At 46.2% G+C, this 16,158-nt stretch overlaps 1 protein-coding gene across 1 annotated transcript in view; it reads right to left on the bottom strand.

The window, feature by feature from the left end:
• Positions 1–5,663: 5,663 nt before the first annotated feature.
• The window catches only part of nrg2b (neuregulin 2b), a gene marked incomplete at its 5' end in the record, with an annotated part of 19,866 nt that continues 9,371 nt past the window's right edge, over positions 5,664–16,158 (bottom strand). Inside the window, 7 exons of the mRNA XM_076169720.1 lie at positions 5,664–6,281; positions 6,442–6,631; positions 7,148–7,363; positions 7,615–7,742; positions 9,441–9,570; positions 9,961–10,063; positions 13,853–13,876. Coding sequence (XP_076025835.1) covers positions 5,799–6,281; positions 6,442–6,631; positions 7,148–7,363; positions 7,615–7,742; positions 9,441–9,570; positions 9,961–10,063; positions 13,853–13,876 — 1,274 coding nt within the window. The remainder of the gene's footprint in view (positions 6,282–6,441; positions 6,632–7,147; positions 7,364–7,614; positions 7,743–9,440; positions 9,571–9,960; positions 10,064–13,852; positions 13,877–16,158) is intronic.

The raw sequence follows: 16,158 nt of genomic DNA, 5'->3' as shown, positions 1-16,158 counted from the left end.
GACCAATCAACTGAAACCCATCGAGCCGCCACTCATCAGGTTAAACCGGGAAAACGAGAAGGAGGAGGGGCGCCTGGGGGGGGGGGGGGGGGGGGGGCGGGGGCGGTCATGCCTGCAGCGTGTGTGTGTCTTTGTGTGTCATTCTGTGAGTTTGATGTTGACTCACCAGTAAGCAAGGCTTAACAATTCCCACCTGAAACACCTGTGTGTGTGTTTGTGTCTGTGAGAGAGAGAATGTGGATTTGTCAGTATGTGTGTGTGTGTGACAGACCACAATTTCATTGTAACGATGCCGTCACATCCCAGGTATGACCCGGGAGACAGTCATGCTGTATTACGGGTTTGCCTGCTCTGCAGTGATGTGTGTATTCTTTTGGGTATTTTGTGCTCTAAGAACCTGCAGGTCCACCTGAACTGCAGCAGGACAGAGTGTACAAAGGGTTCCTTTACCTGAAGCACCTGACAGTTTGCTTCCTGTTATGTTGAGAGACCCATTTACAGTCGTCATTTAAGTTTCAAATGAATTATTTCAGGTGTTAAATGTTGAAACTGTTGTGTTGAAGATGGTGATGTGACTTTTTTTAACAAACCAATGAAGACCCCGAACACCTCCCCCGCCCCTCTATCTATACCTCCTCCAGGCTCTACCTCTAGGCCCTATGTCCTGTTGCTTGACGAGAACTTGAAATTTCCTATGTACGTGTCTTTGGACGAAAGCGTCGGCCAAATGACTAAACGCTTTTTTTTTGGGTTCCTGTCTTTAGGGCATTGAAGCGTTTTGCACTGCTGCCTTACAGACTAAAGGCCCTGCGACCATCACGAAGGCTCTGACGCGTCTGAAAGGGACTTTGGCGAGGAGGAGGAGACACAGTACGAGGCAGAGTGCAAAGAGGAAGAACAGTCACATGGTTGAGTCCTCCTGGGTCCTGGTTTGTCATCAGATTTGCACATGAAAACAGCTTTTAAAACAATCAAATGATGTGTCTTAAATGTTTAACAGAATCCATCAGAGTGAATAACGCCTTTAAAACATCAATGTACTGTGATCAGTATTTTATACTCTGATCTTTTTTCAATAAATCTTTCGAAAGCTTTTTTAGTCAATTAGTGAAATATTCTATATGATAATCATATGAATATATACTGTATATCCAAACGATTCTCAGTTCCTAACAGACTGAAGTCACCATGGAGCATAGAGAAGGTAAATACTGCCACCTAGTGTCCAAACCTTTGTATTCTGTTCTGTTTTATATAAATTTTACTATAAATATCTGATTACAAACCCAAACATCCAGTTTACCTATAAAGATGACAGTACTGTTTCAAAATGGTAGGAATAAAGTTTTATTTTTCATATGAAGGGGTGGTTTTGGGTTTTTCTTCTTTTACAAGTAGTATGTTTTTGATAAAACTTGCAAAAAATCTTCTAGCATATTCCAAGAATGATGGACATGACATAAGGGGATTTATTGCTGAATGTTAAAATGAAGACACTTTTTATTTTTTCACCGAGTGGAAAAACGATTTTGCTTGCTGCTTTTTCCATGCACCCAACTACCAGTACCACTAGGACATGCAGGGGCTGGGGTGACAGGATAGGACTGGGAGGGGGAGGGCAATGGGGGAGAAAGGAGGGAGGAGAGAGGGAGTCGGTAGGTAAAAAAGACAAAGGCAAACTGCTCGACAAACACAAACATGGAGAGGGCTCATGGTTTGTGTTCATAGTATGAGGTGTTGTCTGTATGTGTACGTGTGTCATCATGTGCTTCTTCATGTATGAGGAGTGTGTGTGTGCACGGTCAGCATCTCTGTGTGAAATGTTGATATGTATACTGTGTGTGAGGGGGCGGGGGAAAGAGAAGGGGCGGGGCAGGGGGTTACAATTCAACTAGCTCTAGAAGCACACTACCCTCACTTGTAGTATTTCCACATTGCAAATCCCAGATTGATTACAGTGATAGTAAGACAAAACTAGCCAGACCTTTGGGCCGTGAACCCAAAAATGTTTATATATTATTCTAGTAGATGATTACAAGATCCCCCTGAATTTGTCACAGGGGTTCATTGTCATTTTTACTCTCTAAAGTATCTGTGATCCATGCAGCTCATGAGTGATTCTCTTCAAAACAAAACTACGTCTTGAAACTTAACATCATATAGGGACACAAACCTGAAACTGTATCTTTTTTTTATTCGACAAACTTGACAGGGTCTCTAAAGCTGGCGTCAATCTCTGAAGTGAAGGAGTTTCTCTCATCCTGTTGTGGCAAGTTGGTAATGTTAGCATTGTACTCTTGACTTGATCAGGCAGCTGTTGCGTTGCTTACCCATGAGCAGCGGGGGAATTGCACCTCAGCTCTTTGCTCACATTGTTTCTCATTCAGCACACGGAGCAGAATGTTGATACCAAACCAAGAACAACCAATGTCCTGAAGAAGCGCCGTTAGCTTTAGATGTAGCTGACCGTTAGTTGTATTCAAAGCTATCTGTTGCACCCAAAGGCGTACTACACACAAAGGCGTACCACACACTAGTATTATAGTGTGTACTCTGTGAGCTGATCTAAACTATTTAGTATGTTAAGCATTACTGTGCAAAAACAAATTTGCTACTATGTTGTAACCAGAAAGAAATTTGCATTCCAATGAACTATGATGCAGCAATTGTAAACCAAGACTGTTAACTACTCGAAAATATTGGTGTGTATGAACTTGACTTATCAGTTTCATCCCCACTTTCTGCTCTGTGTGTTACGAAAGTGTCCATCTGAATGACTTTAGTTCACTTTTGGGGCACATCTCATGTAAGCTAACTACCAGCTACAATTGTTACAATTAGCAGCATTTCACTGCTCATATGTCACCTAATCACCATTTGGATGGGCTGCTTTGTTACATTAGGTAACATTGACGCTCACATTTAGCTTTGGATGTAGTTAACCATTAGTAATCATCGTTGGGAGGAAGCATACTACTATATTCATCCAAAACCAACTGTTAGCCGCTCATATCACATCATCTGCTAACATAACTTAAGTGTGTACAGCAAGAAGAGCTCTTAGTGCTTAATGCAGATATTTTACAATGTAATCACTGTTTAGATGAAGTGAAGGCTAAGATCCCGCTGAAGCTAATTGTCAGCTACACTTGTTGCACAAGCACCCAACATAAAGTTTGTAGCTGACTGTTTCCTTTGGCCGTAGTTAACCATTAGCTATAGCCAACACAAATGTTGCATTGGCTGCTAAGCTGCTAACATGTCAACTGAGCATTGGATGTATAGCAGTTGACAAGGCTTGGTAGCTCTCACTGCTCAAATTTCATGGCTGAATCCGTGAAATTTCTGTTTTATTGTGGTACAGTTTCGCATTGTCGTGGAAAACCCCTGTAGCATGCGTCATTCAATGTAGCGCCGCCACAAGACTGACAAGAGCCAATTTACCGCTGATCACGTGTAAGCAGCCAAAGTGCGCTGTTCAGTAGTGAGCACTACTCTGGAGATGGGGCCAAAATGTGTCCCACGCTAGTTGCTTCAGAAGGTTGTTAAGGGGGTGAGAAAGACATAAAGGTGAGGGGGAGAGGGGGGATGGAAGGGTGAAAGGGGCAGACAGAGACAGACAGAAAACAGATCATTCAATCAAGTATGACCAAGCAAAGTATGTTCAATCAATAAAGGTATAAGAATGCAAAAAAGGATGCAGTAATCAGTATTATTATATACCACCATTTGGCTGTGAGCTAAATAAAAAGTAGAATCAGTCAGACTCCAGATCTCACTCTCTAGCAGTGTGAACCTGCACCGTTACTCAAGCAATCTTCCCATCAGAACAGTGCCATCGCTAGTGGTGTAGAAGGTGGTGATAATTCCTGGGGCCCACAGCTGGGGGGGGGGGGGTTTCCAGTATTTGTATTTTTAAAAAAAGAAAGAAGGACGGGCCCCAGAGTGATATTCTCTCAGGGGGCCCAGAATCTCTAGCTACGCCCTTACGTCAGAGCGAATTGATGTCGTCTCAGCGCAACAGAACGGCCGTATCAGTTTCGATACATCCTCATCGTCACTGTCACCGTCACCGCCATTGTGATCAGTTATAAGATGCACACATGGCTACACACATGCCTGCTTACACACATTTACACACAACCTTTGTAAGTAAAAAAAACAAAAAACAAAAACAAACCAAATCTCTCTTCTGATTTTGGTGTTTTTACCCACACTCCCTTAACCGTGAAGTGAAAACAGGAATTAACAAACCTGACGAACGGACAAGATTTAGTGTGAGGGGTTGTGGATCTGGCCTGCGGACTGAACTGTGACTGAGATGACGTGCTGTCTCTGCTTGAGTCTTTTGGCGGTGATGTGATGGGGAAGTCCTGAGACACAGTGCGGCTCTAAGCTGCTGGCATAGGAAACGGGTGGGCTGGGCAGTCCACGGGAGGCCAGAGTCAGGCTGGATTACAACTGGATTGGTTAGGTCGGTTTGGATCGGCAGCTCCCTGGCCAATGACTGCTCACGGAGGGAGGTTCTTACAGTGCAATGGAGCTTCTGGCAGCGTGAGGATTGGTGGGAGGAGCATGTCAGTCAAACAAGAGACCACACCTTCGATGGTGGATGGAGGCGCCCAGTGGACAACCAAACGAGGCTTTATGAGGTGTACAGACAGCACACACACACACACACACACACACACACACACACACGTGCGCGCAACCACCACCGATGTCATGGCAACACCCTGATGCGTTATTTGTTTCCCCATCTGCGGTCCGACCATAAGGTTAGCAGTCTAGAAGTCTGCAGCCAATACGGAAGAAGTAGGAACATCCCTTCCGGAAATGGACAAAACCTACGACTACTCAAAGTTTATACATGTTTAGGTTTATGTAGCGTGAACTTACAACTCCACGGCATATTCGTAGAAAACCGAGAAAGAGTAAGACATTTTGGTATGCGGGGTCAGGGATTGACCGGTCTCGTCCTTGCTGTCGGACCACGGTTGGGGAAAGATAAATAACATCGCCCTGAACACCTACGCAGGAATCTTGAGTCACTTTCCCTCAACAACTCCCTGACACTCTTCACACAAATAACAATAAATGACCGACGGGCAGCAAATGAGGACAGAAATGACAGATGTTCATCCAAAAATCACCCTGGCGTAGTGCCCGTGTCTAAGAAATCGTCCCTAAGCATCCGTTTGCGTCAGTGACCAACGTCCCTGTGAATCGAGCGCAAAGGTGGATCATACTCATGTAAACAGACACCTTTTACACAGGAGGAATCAATATTGCATGATGACATAATCAGATCACAGTTCAAAACAGGAAGATCCCAAATCAGAGAAACAAAACAAAGCAAAAGGAAGGAAGAGGGTTGGTCTCTATAAAAACGAGGAGTCTTTATAAGAAAGGCTACAAAAACTCAATGGGACCTCCGACTTCAGCATACAGCAAAAGGCACCACAATATTATTCTATTTATCTAACTCGTGAAAAAATTGGCACGTAATTCTCTTATTTTTCATCTCTCATAATGCTGTAAATCAAAAAACTTTACATATAAATATTTCCCCCCCGTTATAAAAAAAGTCTTTGCTGTTAGCTAGTAGACAATTTTTGCTGAAATGAAAATAAATATTTCATTTGTTTAGAATATCTGTCTGTTATACAAAATAAAAATATTTCTCCTAGGTGCAGGTCTCTAGTCCACAGGTTGTGTGTAGTGGGGAGGGGAGTGTGTGAGGTGGAGGGGGTGGGGGTGGCAGGGGTGTATGGGTGGGTGTCGGGGTGGGTCGAGTCTTAAAGGGGCATGTTGTTAGCCTTGGAGCGCTGCGACTGGGAGCCGCGGCTCTGCCCGTTGCTGCGCGTCCCCGGCCGACTCAGCCCGCGGTGAGTCCGTGTGTCCGCACCGGAGGATGAACGGAAACCCGGTACGGTTAAAGGCGGGTCCATGTTCATGTTCTGCATACTAAGGAAAGGTGTGCTCTCCCCGTGAGCATCCTCCTCCTCCTCCTCCTCCTCCTCCTCCTCCTCCTCTGACTGGCTAAAGCTCTGGGAGCTGTAGTCCCGTAGGCCCACTGAACGCTGGGAAATGTGTCCGTTGAGGCGGTTGCGTTTTGGTCGGCGTCGGCTCCGGATGGGTTCCCGCGAAGAGGCGTACTCCTGTGTGGTCTCGTAGGCCTCGTCGTCAGGGAGACGGTAGGGGCTGGATGGTAGACTGCCTGTGCTCTCCGTCAGGTAGGGTCGCCGTGGACGCCGGGGCTGCCTGTACAAACTTCTATCCTGTGGAAATATACAAACACAGAGGGTGACTGGATTTATATGTTGTTTGCTCAATGGAACTGAAGCAGTGTGTCAGCTTGCAAACACAGAAGAAGAAGAAGAAGCAACTGTGTACTGAATGATGTGTGTGTGTGTGCGTGTCAGTGTAGTCTGTGCTCACATCTGGGCACCGTAGCAGCGGCTGGTCGTCCTCTCTGTGATAGGCTGCGGCTGCGGCTGCGGGGGGCAGGGAGAGGGCGTGGCTTGTGTTTGGTGAGGTGATCTGGAAGGTGGGTACCTGGGGCGGCAGCGGGGGGTAGTGGAACTCCACTGGAGACAGTCGCGCTGGTGTGGTCAGCGCTGACACGTACCTGGACCGGCAAGACAACATCTGATTATTACAGCATATGAATCATAACTCCTCTTTCCTCATCACGTCTGGATTTAAGTTTAAGTTCTGTCTTTGCCAATCCATCCCGGTGGGGGGCTTAGAAGCATCACACGTCATTTCCCGGGAGGTCCTTGTCCCTCAGATCCTCTCCTACTGGTCCAGGTTCCCCGAGGTCACTGATGGAGCAACAAGGAAAAGGTCCTCTGCTTCCCACAGATGAGGCCAGATGAGAAGGCAGCCGCATTACTAAGCTATACATGTAAGCTTATAAAGTAATAACGTAACGATATCCATGACTGCCTTGTTGCCATGTGTACATAGAGCAGGTAGAGCTGGCTGAGTCTCAGAGAGGATTCTGGGTAGGAGGACTGTGACTCAAACAGCAGTGGAGGCCTTACATTGAGGGAAATCTGGAAAATTGAAAGAGTTACGCTTCGTCCCATAATAACTCTTCCAATGTAGCGACCTCATGCTAGCACATCAGCAGCTCTCCTACCTGTCGCTGTGCGGCGAGTCCCTTAGAGAGTCGTAAGAATCCCCGTACTGCATTCCTGTTCCGGACACGTCCGTACAGCCCCAGTGGGCGGCCCTCCTCGCCATGCACGCCGGGCTGCTGCACTTACTGGTCCCCACTGAGCTGGACAGCCCTCCTGACTGGCAGTCTGAGTTCATGCTCTCCGTCCGCTCCATGCTCCACGTCTGCTCCTCGTGTCTGCAGGCGTGGGCACAAGAGGGCAAAGGTTAGGAGGTTAGAACAGCACCGAGGAGGCAAGGGGGGGGGGATTCTTGGACAATCCAATGCAATATAATCAAATCAAAACAAGTTGAATTACATCGGAAATAAGTGAACTTTAGATTTAGCAACAGCTGACATGTAGGACCTCAAGTGTTTTTATGTCTGTGTAAGGTTATAGTGTGTGTGTGTGTGTGTGTGTGTGTGTGTGTGTGTGTGTGTGTGTCTACCTGGAAGCATGTGAGGCAGTGGTGGAGTGGTGGGAGCGTGTAGACATTCGGCTGCCTGCATAATTGCCTGCACCCTCAGCTCCATGGCTGATCACACATTCTGTCGTAGGGACGGTCTTGGAGATGTACTGCAACAGACACACACACACACACACACACACACACACACACACACACACACACACACATAATACTTCCTACAGTCTGAAGCAGAATAAATTCAATTAAACCATTTGACCTGCAAGCATAGAGAGATGTGACATCCAGCCAGGTGCTAAAGTACAGCTATGTTATAAAGCCACATCAGCTCTCTATGAGGGGATTCATTCTACAGTATCTCTTCATCAGTTCTCCCTCTTCATCGTGTGTTCACTGCTGGTGTTAATGCTGACTCATGCCCCTCACGTCTGCAGGACAATGTTGTTGAGGTGTTTTCCGCCCTGTTGTTAACATTAGTCACTTCCTGCTGCTGTCTGTCAGTCCGAGTCTTGGGTGTTGAGTTCTTGGAGACTGATGTGCTTGTGGATAAAGGCAGAGCCACAGAGTTTCCTGTTTGGTTAAGCAGAGGCTGTGAGCTGAGGTTCTGAGGAGTCCAGGGTCAGACTTTGCTTTACTGTAGCAGTAAAGGTGCACATGAGACATTTCCTGCTTTGATCTCTGTTGCAGCACTTTGAGCTGAGACCAGATCTCTGGCTCTGAACGTGCTCCTTGTGGCACAGATTGGCAGCTGCACCTCCTGCAGGCGATGTGCTGAACGGAGCCAAGAGAGGACGTGAACTATTTTTGTTTTCCCAAGATAACGAGGAAAGTGGTTTTCTGGTTATGCCTATGAGGGCACACAGTGATGTAGGCGATAGGACGAGTATCTTCTTACTCCAAGTGCTGCTGAGCTTTGATCAAGTCTTGCACTTTGATAAATTAGAATATGAATTGGAGGCCTCATGCTCTCCTCCTCATCGTGCCAATGTAGAAAGTTGAGAGTGAGTTCTAACGTTTGCTACCGGCTCAATTTGCTGATTACTTCCATTATTAGAAAATGTGATCAATCAGATACAAAACTTCCTGCCTTTACCTGCTGACAGTGTGTATGAGCTCTCAAATCTAACATGGATGTAAGATCTTGATAATGATAAAACTAGTAAACAATATAATTATCTTGTTATCTCTGGAAAACCATTTGAAGCTTTTATCCTCTCTCTGCTTCCTTATCTATCACATCTGGGTTAGATTATGAAACTTTGTGTTGTTGCCACCAACTGGCCTCATCATGGTAAAAATAAAGGAACTAGGTCAGATGAAAGGGTGGGAAAATAAAAAAGTTTATAGCTAACACCCATATTGAAGGTTACAACATGATATAGTTTGTTGTGTATGTTGCATCTGGGCAAGTGTATGACATCATCCAACTTTCTGTGAAGGTATCCCTCATAGTTGCACATACAGGCGCAGTGACTGCAGTGGTTGTGTGTGAAGAGAGACACTGGAAGCCTGTTTACATTCACACCGCAACACATCTGGCCAATCGCTGCATGTGGAAAGTTACACATTTGATCAGACGCAGCCTCCTCTGATTCTGGAGTGGGAAAGGGCGCAAAGCCTGAACTCTCCCTCTCCTCTGAGCTGCACTGCACTTTAAGGAGCTGCGGCCCTTGAAGAGCTTTGACTCTGGTGACTCTGGTAATTGGAGTATTTATACCTCCGAGCAACGCTTCAGTCTGTCTGGTGCGGCCTGCTGTGGTGCAAGGCCGTACAGAAGTGAATCAAAACACGACTTTAACAATGAAATCTGAGTTTCTTGGGTCATTTCTCTGTTCTGTTCAACTCACATCAACCATTGGAATCTCCTCGGGCCCAGGACCGGGGTGGTTGGGCCCGTTGGCCAGCATGCGGTTGGGTTGCTCCACACACTGATTCTGGTTCTGGTGTAGGTGACTGTGCATCTTCTTCCTCTGCTTCCTAGAGGGGAGATGATGAGGAATCAGAGAGGTGATCTGGCAGGAAGAGCTAATCCAGAGACAGTGAGTGATAACCCCACGCTACTTACGCTAATTAAGAATCTCTTCTATCTCTCCCCTTCGCTTTGATTCCTTTCCCTAACTCTTCACGTGATAGCACTCCGCTCACATCACTGCAGGTCTCTGCTGCATATCTGCTGGCAGTCTAGATGATGTCAATCTGTTACTGTTCTGTTGCGTCTTGGTGTTTGTAAGTAACCTGCACTTCACTGCTGCCACCTGAGCTGGACTGGCTGAGTGACACAACGCTCACATTCTGTTATGTTCTGAAGCATGAGCCAGTTAGTCATGTAGTTTGATTTAAGGCTTGTATAAACATGGACACACATACTTGGTTTTGCAGTAGGCCACCACGCAAACGATGCCGACCACCAGCAGAGCCACACAGATGCCTGTGATGGTCAGCACCCGCCTCTGGTAGAGCTGCTCAGCCTCTGAGGATGGAGAAACACGCACACACACACACACACGCACACATTCATGCAGCCATATGTACCCAAGGGCAAACACAGACAAAACACACACACACACACACACACACACACACACACACACAGCATGAGTTCCATAGATGGCAGCTACGCAAACATCTTTTTATCTTTATTCAAATCTCTTGATCTATCATCTCCCTTATCTTGTCCCCTATGCTGGCTGCTCATGAACTCCTTATCATGCCACATGGCTTTCAGGCTTCCCTGTAACAAAGCCATTAAATGCTACCACAACACACAGGAATAAGTCTACCATCTCATAAATAACATAATGAAATGAAAGATGTTCACACACATCCTGTCATAGACCTCACTGCTTTCCCTGTACATTCATGTTTACAATGGCCATGGGGATGTGATGCCAGACGGGGCGCTGGAGGGGATCTGAATGCATGCGTGTATGAGTGAAAGAGGCAAAGAACACGATTCATCCGGATGAGGAAACAATAAAAGCAATGTTTGTTTAAAGCATTAAAACCACAGTGGCACCGCAGAAGGGTCTAATGTCGTATTCACAGGGCGCACCATCACTTCCTGTTTGGTTTCTGATGAGATTCCAATTCCTATCTTTGTTTCAGACATCAGCATTTCTTCTACCTTCATCAAATCTCTGTGGCTGCAGACGACATTGGCTTAAATTTGATCAAAGTTCACCTCGAACACATCTTCATCACTTCAGCCCTGTTCCACACACCTCTTCACTCAGTCAGTGTCATGGATCTCTAACTCCGCTATCAGAGCCTCTGATGGCTCCTGAAACGCCCCCTGTTGGTTCACTACAAAACTGCGGAATTGCTCTACTCTATCTCTTTGAAAACAAATCCAGTGAAGCTCATCCTGTGTGCTCTCTCTCTCTCTGGACTCTCTCTCAGTTATGTTACTGTTCTCAGAGTTGGGTTTCTTCTCCTGGTACTGTTTTAGTGGATCTTCAGGACCAGACTGCATTGTAGTTAGAATTTCCGAGGCAACTACAAAGCCTCCTATAGTAACCAACCGGGTCCAATCACTGACTGCACCTTCATGTCTTGGTGAGTGCACATGTGTGTAAACCCTTTAGAAGACATTACACAACACTACTAAAGTCATGGTCAAGTTGCTAACAGAGCTGTGGTGATGCCGTGTGAATACGCTGAAGTTTTACTTTGTTTCGGTCATTTCAGATTTCTGGGCCCACTGTGGTATAACACTCTGTGTCAGAACGGTGAGCGCAACGACACAATGTCAAAGGGAGCAACCAACAGAACATAGGGGAGGAAGGGATGAGTAGAAAGGGGGGGGGGGGGGGGGGTGGAGGAGACGAGGAGACGAGGAGACAGTGGGGGAGGAAGGGAAGCTGGGAGGGGAGCAGGGGCGTGCCTATGAGAAAGGCCTGGGGAGACACAAGGAAAGCCTGTTTACCCTCCATATACTCTAAATCTGGAATATCCATGCCCTTGAATTGTTGGTGACCCCCTAAGGCCAAATGTGAATCCCTACCAGCGAATGGAGGCTAACTACTGTCTGTCAGAGCTACTGTGCCTCCTGATACATGCCAGGACAATGTAGTGTTTCTCTTCTTCTTGTTTAACAAAGCATTCATCAGAGAGCTCAATGGGTTTAGGAAGCATTACTGCCTCCACCAAGGAGGTTGTGATTTAGCCTCAGTGTGTGTGTGTGTGTGTGTGTGTGTGTTGGTTACTCACAGATTGTTATGAAATGTTGTGGAGAGGTGGGCTAAGGGACATTCAAGTAGATTTTGAGGCAGATCTGGATTGTGATTCTAAAGTTATACGTTTTAAACATTATGTTTGAGCCCTAGACAACCATTCAGACTGTTTTAGGGTTACCACACGATGGTGGCAGAGGCTTCAAAGCTAGACACTAACTGTGACTGGATCAGGGTCAGTGGGATCTGGATCTGGTGGTCAGAAAGACGCGGCTACCACCATCATCTCCATGAGCTGAGTCAGTAAAGAAGTCAGTAGTTTAACATTTGAATGTATCGTTAACAGCTACAGAGCTCCATCCAGATAAGTTGAGCCATTATAGAGTAACTAATGAGATCTAAGTGACTATGGGAGGTTTCTGAGGGTTTCAGTCAACTGATCAAAGTCAAGTATGTGCAGAAATGCAGGATTTATGCTGTTATGGCAAGTTAGAGAGACATGTTTGGCCTTGGCAGAGGTTTGTGCTCTCTGAGTGCTTTCTTGTTGAAATGTGTGATAGAAATCTGCAGGTAAAACAAAAAGCGACCCGCTCAGCTAACCCACCTTTCCCCCTCTCTCCACCCGCTAAAGTTCTCTAGACATGCCACTGAAGGGAAGGGATGTAGGGAGGAGGAGGGGGGTGGGAGGGGGGGGGGGGGGGGGGGGGGGGGGGGTTTGGGTGGGCTCTAAAATAGAGTTGGGGTGGGTTGGGGGTTGCTAAATAAAGGGCCGCTGTAGGGATTGGCAAGCCTAAGAGAGCCTTGGCCCGGCATTGTGTGTGTGTCACAGGGAACTGATACAGATAGGCAAAGGGAAATGGGAAGGCTCGCTCACCGGCACAGCGGAGCCAACAGCAATCCTGATTTAGGACAGGCCAGCTCCTGACTCTGACTCTAAGTCAATCAAGGGCAGGATAATAAGGACAGACTCTGTGGTCAGGCCTTTTGCTAGCTTTCGGCAACACTTTGCAAAAATAGTTGCAGCCTGCACGCTTTCATTCGACAGGCTGCTGAAGCCAATACGCACTGAGCCAAAGCCCAGAGCAGGAGCCAGATACTTGTACTTACTGATGATGTGTAACATTCTCTGACTCTGGACGTGATTGGAGACATGACTCTGATATGTGTCGAATGCATCAAGGCCCCTGATCTGTAATTCATCTGTGCATTTATTTCATTGTTTCTTTCCCCGTAGATCTGAGCTACGGCCTTTAATGTGTGTGTACAGGGTGCATGCAGAGGAGGGAGGTTACGCGTCTTAAAGCAACACACCAGTCATTTGACTAAATGTCATATTTCTCAGGGTATTTCCATCTGAACCAGGTCACTGACATTGTCTTTGTTTGTAAGTTGGAGCACTCTGGAGATGTTTGTTGTTCACTTACCAGGTCTGTAGTCTGTCAAATGGACACTTATGGAGCCATATGTCCTCAATATCGTGAAGTAAGAAGTAAAGCACACCGTAATCAACGCTAAACCTAGCTTCTGGATTGCCTAGTAGAACTAGATGCTAAAACGTCGTTTAGGTTTTCTCCACGACTTTCTCTTCACGTCTGTTGCACCACTGAGCTGCAATCTGATGTGAGAAGTCACCTGAGTGTTACTGTAGGATGGAGATCCGTGAGGAAATACAGACGCTTCAGTGTTAAACGGCATCGGAAAACAATGGTGGACATATTTGTATCAAACTAAACGTATGACTTCAAGCGGGCTTCAGGCGTCTCCACGTCTCCTGTGGATTGTGTTCTGTGGCTCCATCTTCTGGACTACAGCCTGGTCAGTGAACACCAACTATCCCCAAATGTTCCCACACACACAAGGATCAATGTAAACCACCTTGTTCGGGCGTACATTTCCTGAAAATTATGGCATTTTGTCAAATCGCCAATGTATCATTTTAAAACCAGGTTAGTGGGCAGGAGAAGAGGGACAGGTTGAGAGAGACCCAGTTATTGGTTTTAGAAGGAGGATGGCACAATAATGTGTGACTGTGAAAGGATCTTGGCAAAAGTTTTAAGTACAGCAAAGTGAATAATAATGTTTCATACCCATAAATTTAAATGCGAGAAGCTCTGCCAGCGCAGAACGTTGTCATGGTAAAAGGAAAGAGACAGATAGGGTCAGCTGTAATGTCCACTTTGGAGCAGATATGCTGTATATTACTGTCATGTCCTGTACATGAACCAGGGTGTAAGTGAATTAGTGCTGTACCGTCCAGTAACAGACAGACAACTCAGACGGCCTCAGCTCTGTGACCCCCAGACATGACGGGAAGAAAAACAGAGAGCAAACCAAATGAAAAAAAAAAAGCAAAAAGGGAGAAAAGCAACAGAGAAAAGGAGAGAAGGAGGCAGGCGGGAGAGGACGTGCAGACAGAGACAGACACCAGGACAGCAAGACCAGAAGCCACCGTCGCTTACTGCTAGATCTACTAGACCTCATTTCTGGAGTAAAAAATATTGGACAGAAATACAGAACAAAACAAAAACAAGACAAGTAAAGAAAATAAGAAAAACAAGGAAACAAAAGATAAAAAGCAGTGAGTTTACTGTCCAACTGAAGCCCGGCGCTGTGGATGAGGCCGGCACAGCGGGTGGGGGTGGGGTGCAGTAGCTGCTTTGACTAATGGTGACCGTGTGCCTCCGTATTGATTGGGTCAGCCCTATGTTCCCTCAGCCCAATGGTCCCACAGCCCTATGTTCCCTCATTTCTAAGATTTTTTTTCAAAATTAGGCCCTATGTTCCCTCATTTCTAAGATTATTTCAAAATTAGGCCCTATGTTCCCTCAGCCCTATGTTCCCTCATTTCTAAGATTTTTTTCAAAATTAGGCCCTATATTCTCTCAGCCCTATGTTCCCTCATTTCTAAGATTTTTTCAAAATTAGGCCCTATGTTTCCTCATAGGGCTGAGGGAACATAGGGCCTAATTTTGAAAAAAATCTTAGAAATGAGGGAACATAGGGCCTAATTTTGAAAAAATCTTAGAAATGAGGGAACATAAGGCTGAGGGAACATAGGGCCTAATTTTGAAAAAAATCTTAGAAATGAGGGAACATAGGGCTGTGGGACCATTGGGCTGAGGGAACATAGGGCTGTGGGAACATAGGGCTGAGGGAACATAGGCATGCTCCCGTATTGATCACATCATACCTCTTGTGTTGCACTTTGTCCCACTGCTGCTGCACACGGCTGTTACAACCTTACATATGATTTACCGACAAATCGGCTCCCAATTTCCCAGACTTTACATGCATTAATGTCCTTAACGAGAGGCGGGCGTCCGTCACTGTCGGGCCGCCGCTGTATATCTCCCGCCCGCGCTAACCTTAGCTGTTCTATGCTATGACGCTTTGCTTTATGTCCGCACCATTAGAAGAGTGAGGCAGTAAGGAATGAGCTCTGATTTAAAACAGCAGATTGATCGCTGACAGACAGAGCAACACAATGTGAAATAAAAGCAGGACGCCACACAGACATAGCTCAGCATGTAGACGAGGCTTGACGATGGGGGGCTAAGAATAACCAGACGTTACATATTGTATGACGTCTCATGGTGTGAAATCTGTCCTCGGGGTGAATTTGGCAATCTGACCTTATTCAGAGTAAAAGCTTCCACAACAGACAAAGGAGACAAAAGCAAAAGCACTCGTCAGGCAGGGGTCAGCACATTCACGTTCAAACCACTGCCAAGGTGTGAAGGAACGTCGGCTACGCTCAAAATCTTGAGTGGATTATCTCATTAGCTCAAGAAAACAACTTTCATTTATCTCTAGGAAATTGTTTTAGTTTGTTATTTGTTGTTAAAGTTTGTCCAATTTGGGCTTCTGTAGTTTCCGGTCTTGATTTTCTCTCCATTTTTGTTGAAATCCACACTGGAATTCCTTTTCCTTGTCTTTCACTAACACGCCGTTTTGTTGACGTTTGTTGTTGGGGGAGAAAAATTGATTTCCATTTCCCACACGTCTTCTATAGTTGTCTGTACATTGTGGATTGTGATTTACGAACTGTGACACTGCCCCCGGTGGACACAAACAGTTAATGTCTGCATGCGTCCAAAGGGGAACACCTGTGCGCATGTCTGGAAAGAAACTCCAGCGTTGTAATAGAAAGAAGAGATAGATCTCTGCACCTACATCAAAGACTGAACGTGAACGTACTGAGTGTTGGAACTGGAAACAAACAGAGGCTTCTAGCCCTGTGATTGGCTGGTCAGTAACATGAGCTTGGGCGTTTGTTTGGTGGTTACTGCAGCAGGAGCCTCCTCTCTATATGATCTGGGATCCACTGCTTTAGTCTATCTAAACATGTCGCTGCCCCTATCCCAGGAGACGGACACACACGTGCCCGACTCCT

The sequence above is a fragment of the Genypterus blacodes genome, unplaced genomic scaffold (genome assembly GCF_046128005.1).
Source record: "Genypterus blacodes isolate CSIRO-AG114 ecotype Tasmania unplaced genomic scaffold, CSIRO-AGI_Gbla_v1 ptg000210l_1, whole genome shotgun sequence".
NCBI lineage: Eukaryota > Metazoa > Chordata > Actinopteri > Ophidiiformes > Ophidiidae > Genypterus > Genypterus blacodes.
The sequence above is the reverse complement of the archived record's forward strand: the minus strand, read 5'-3'. Positions and strand labels throughout refer to the sequence as shown.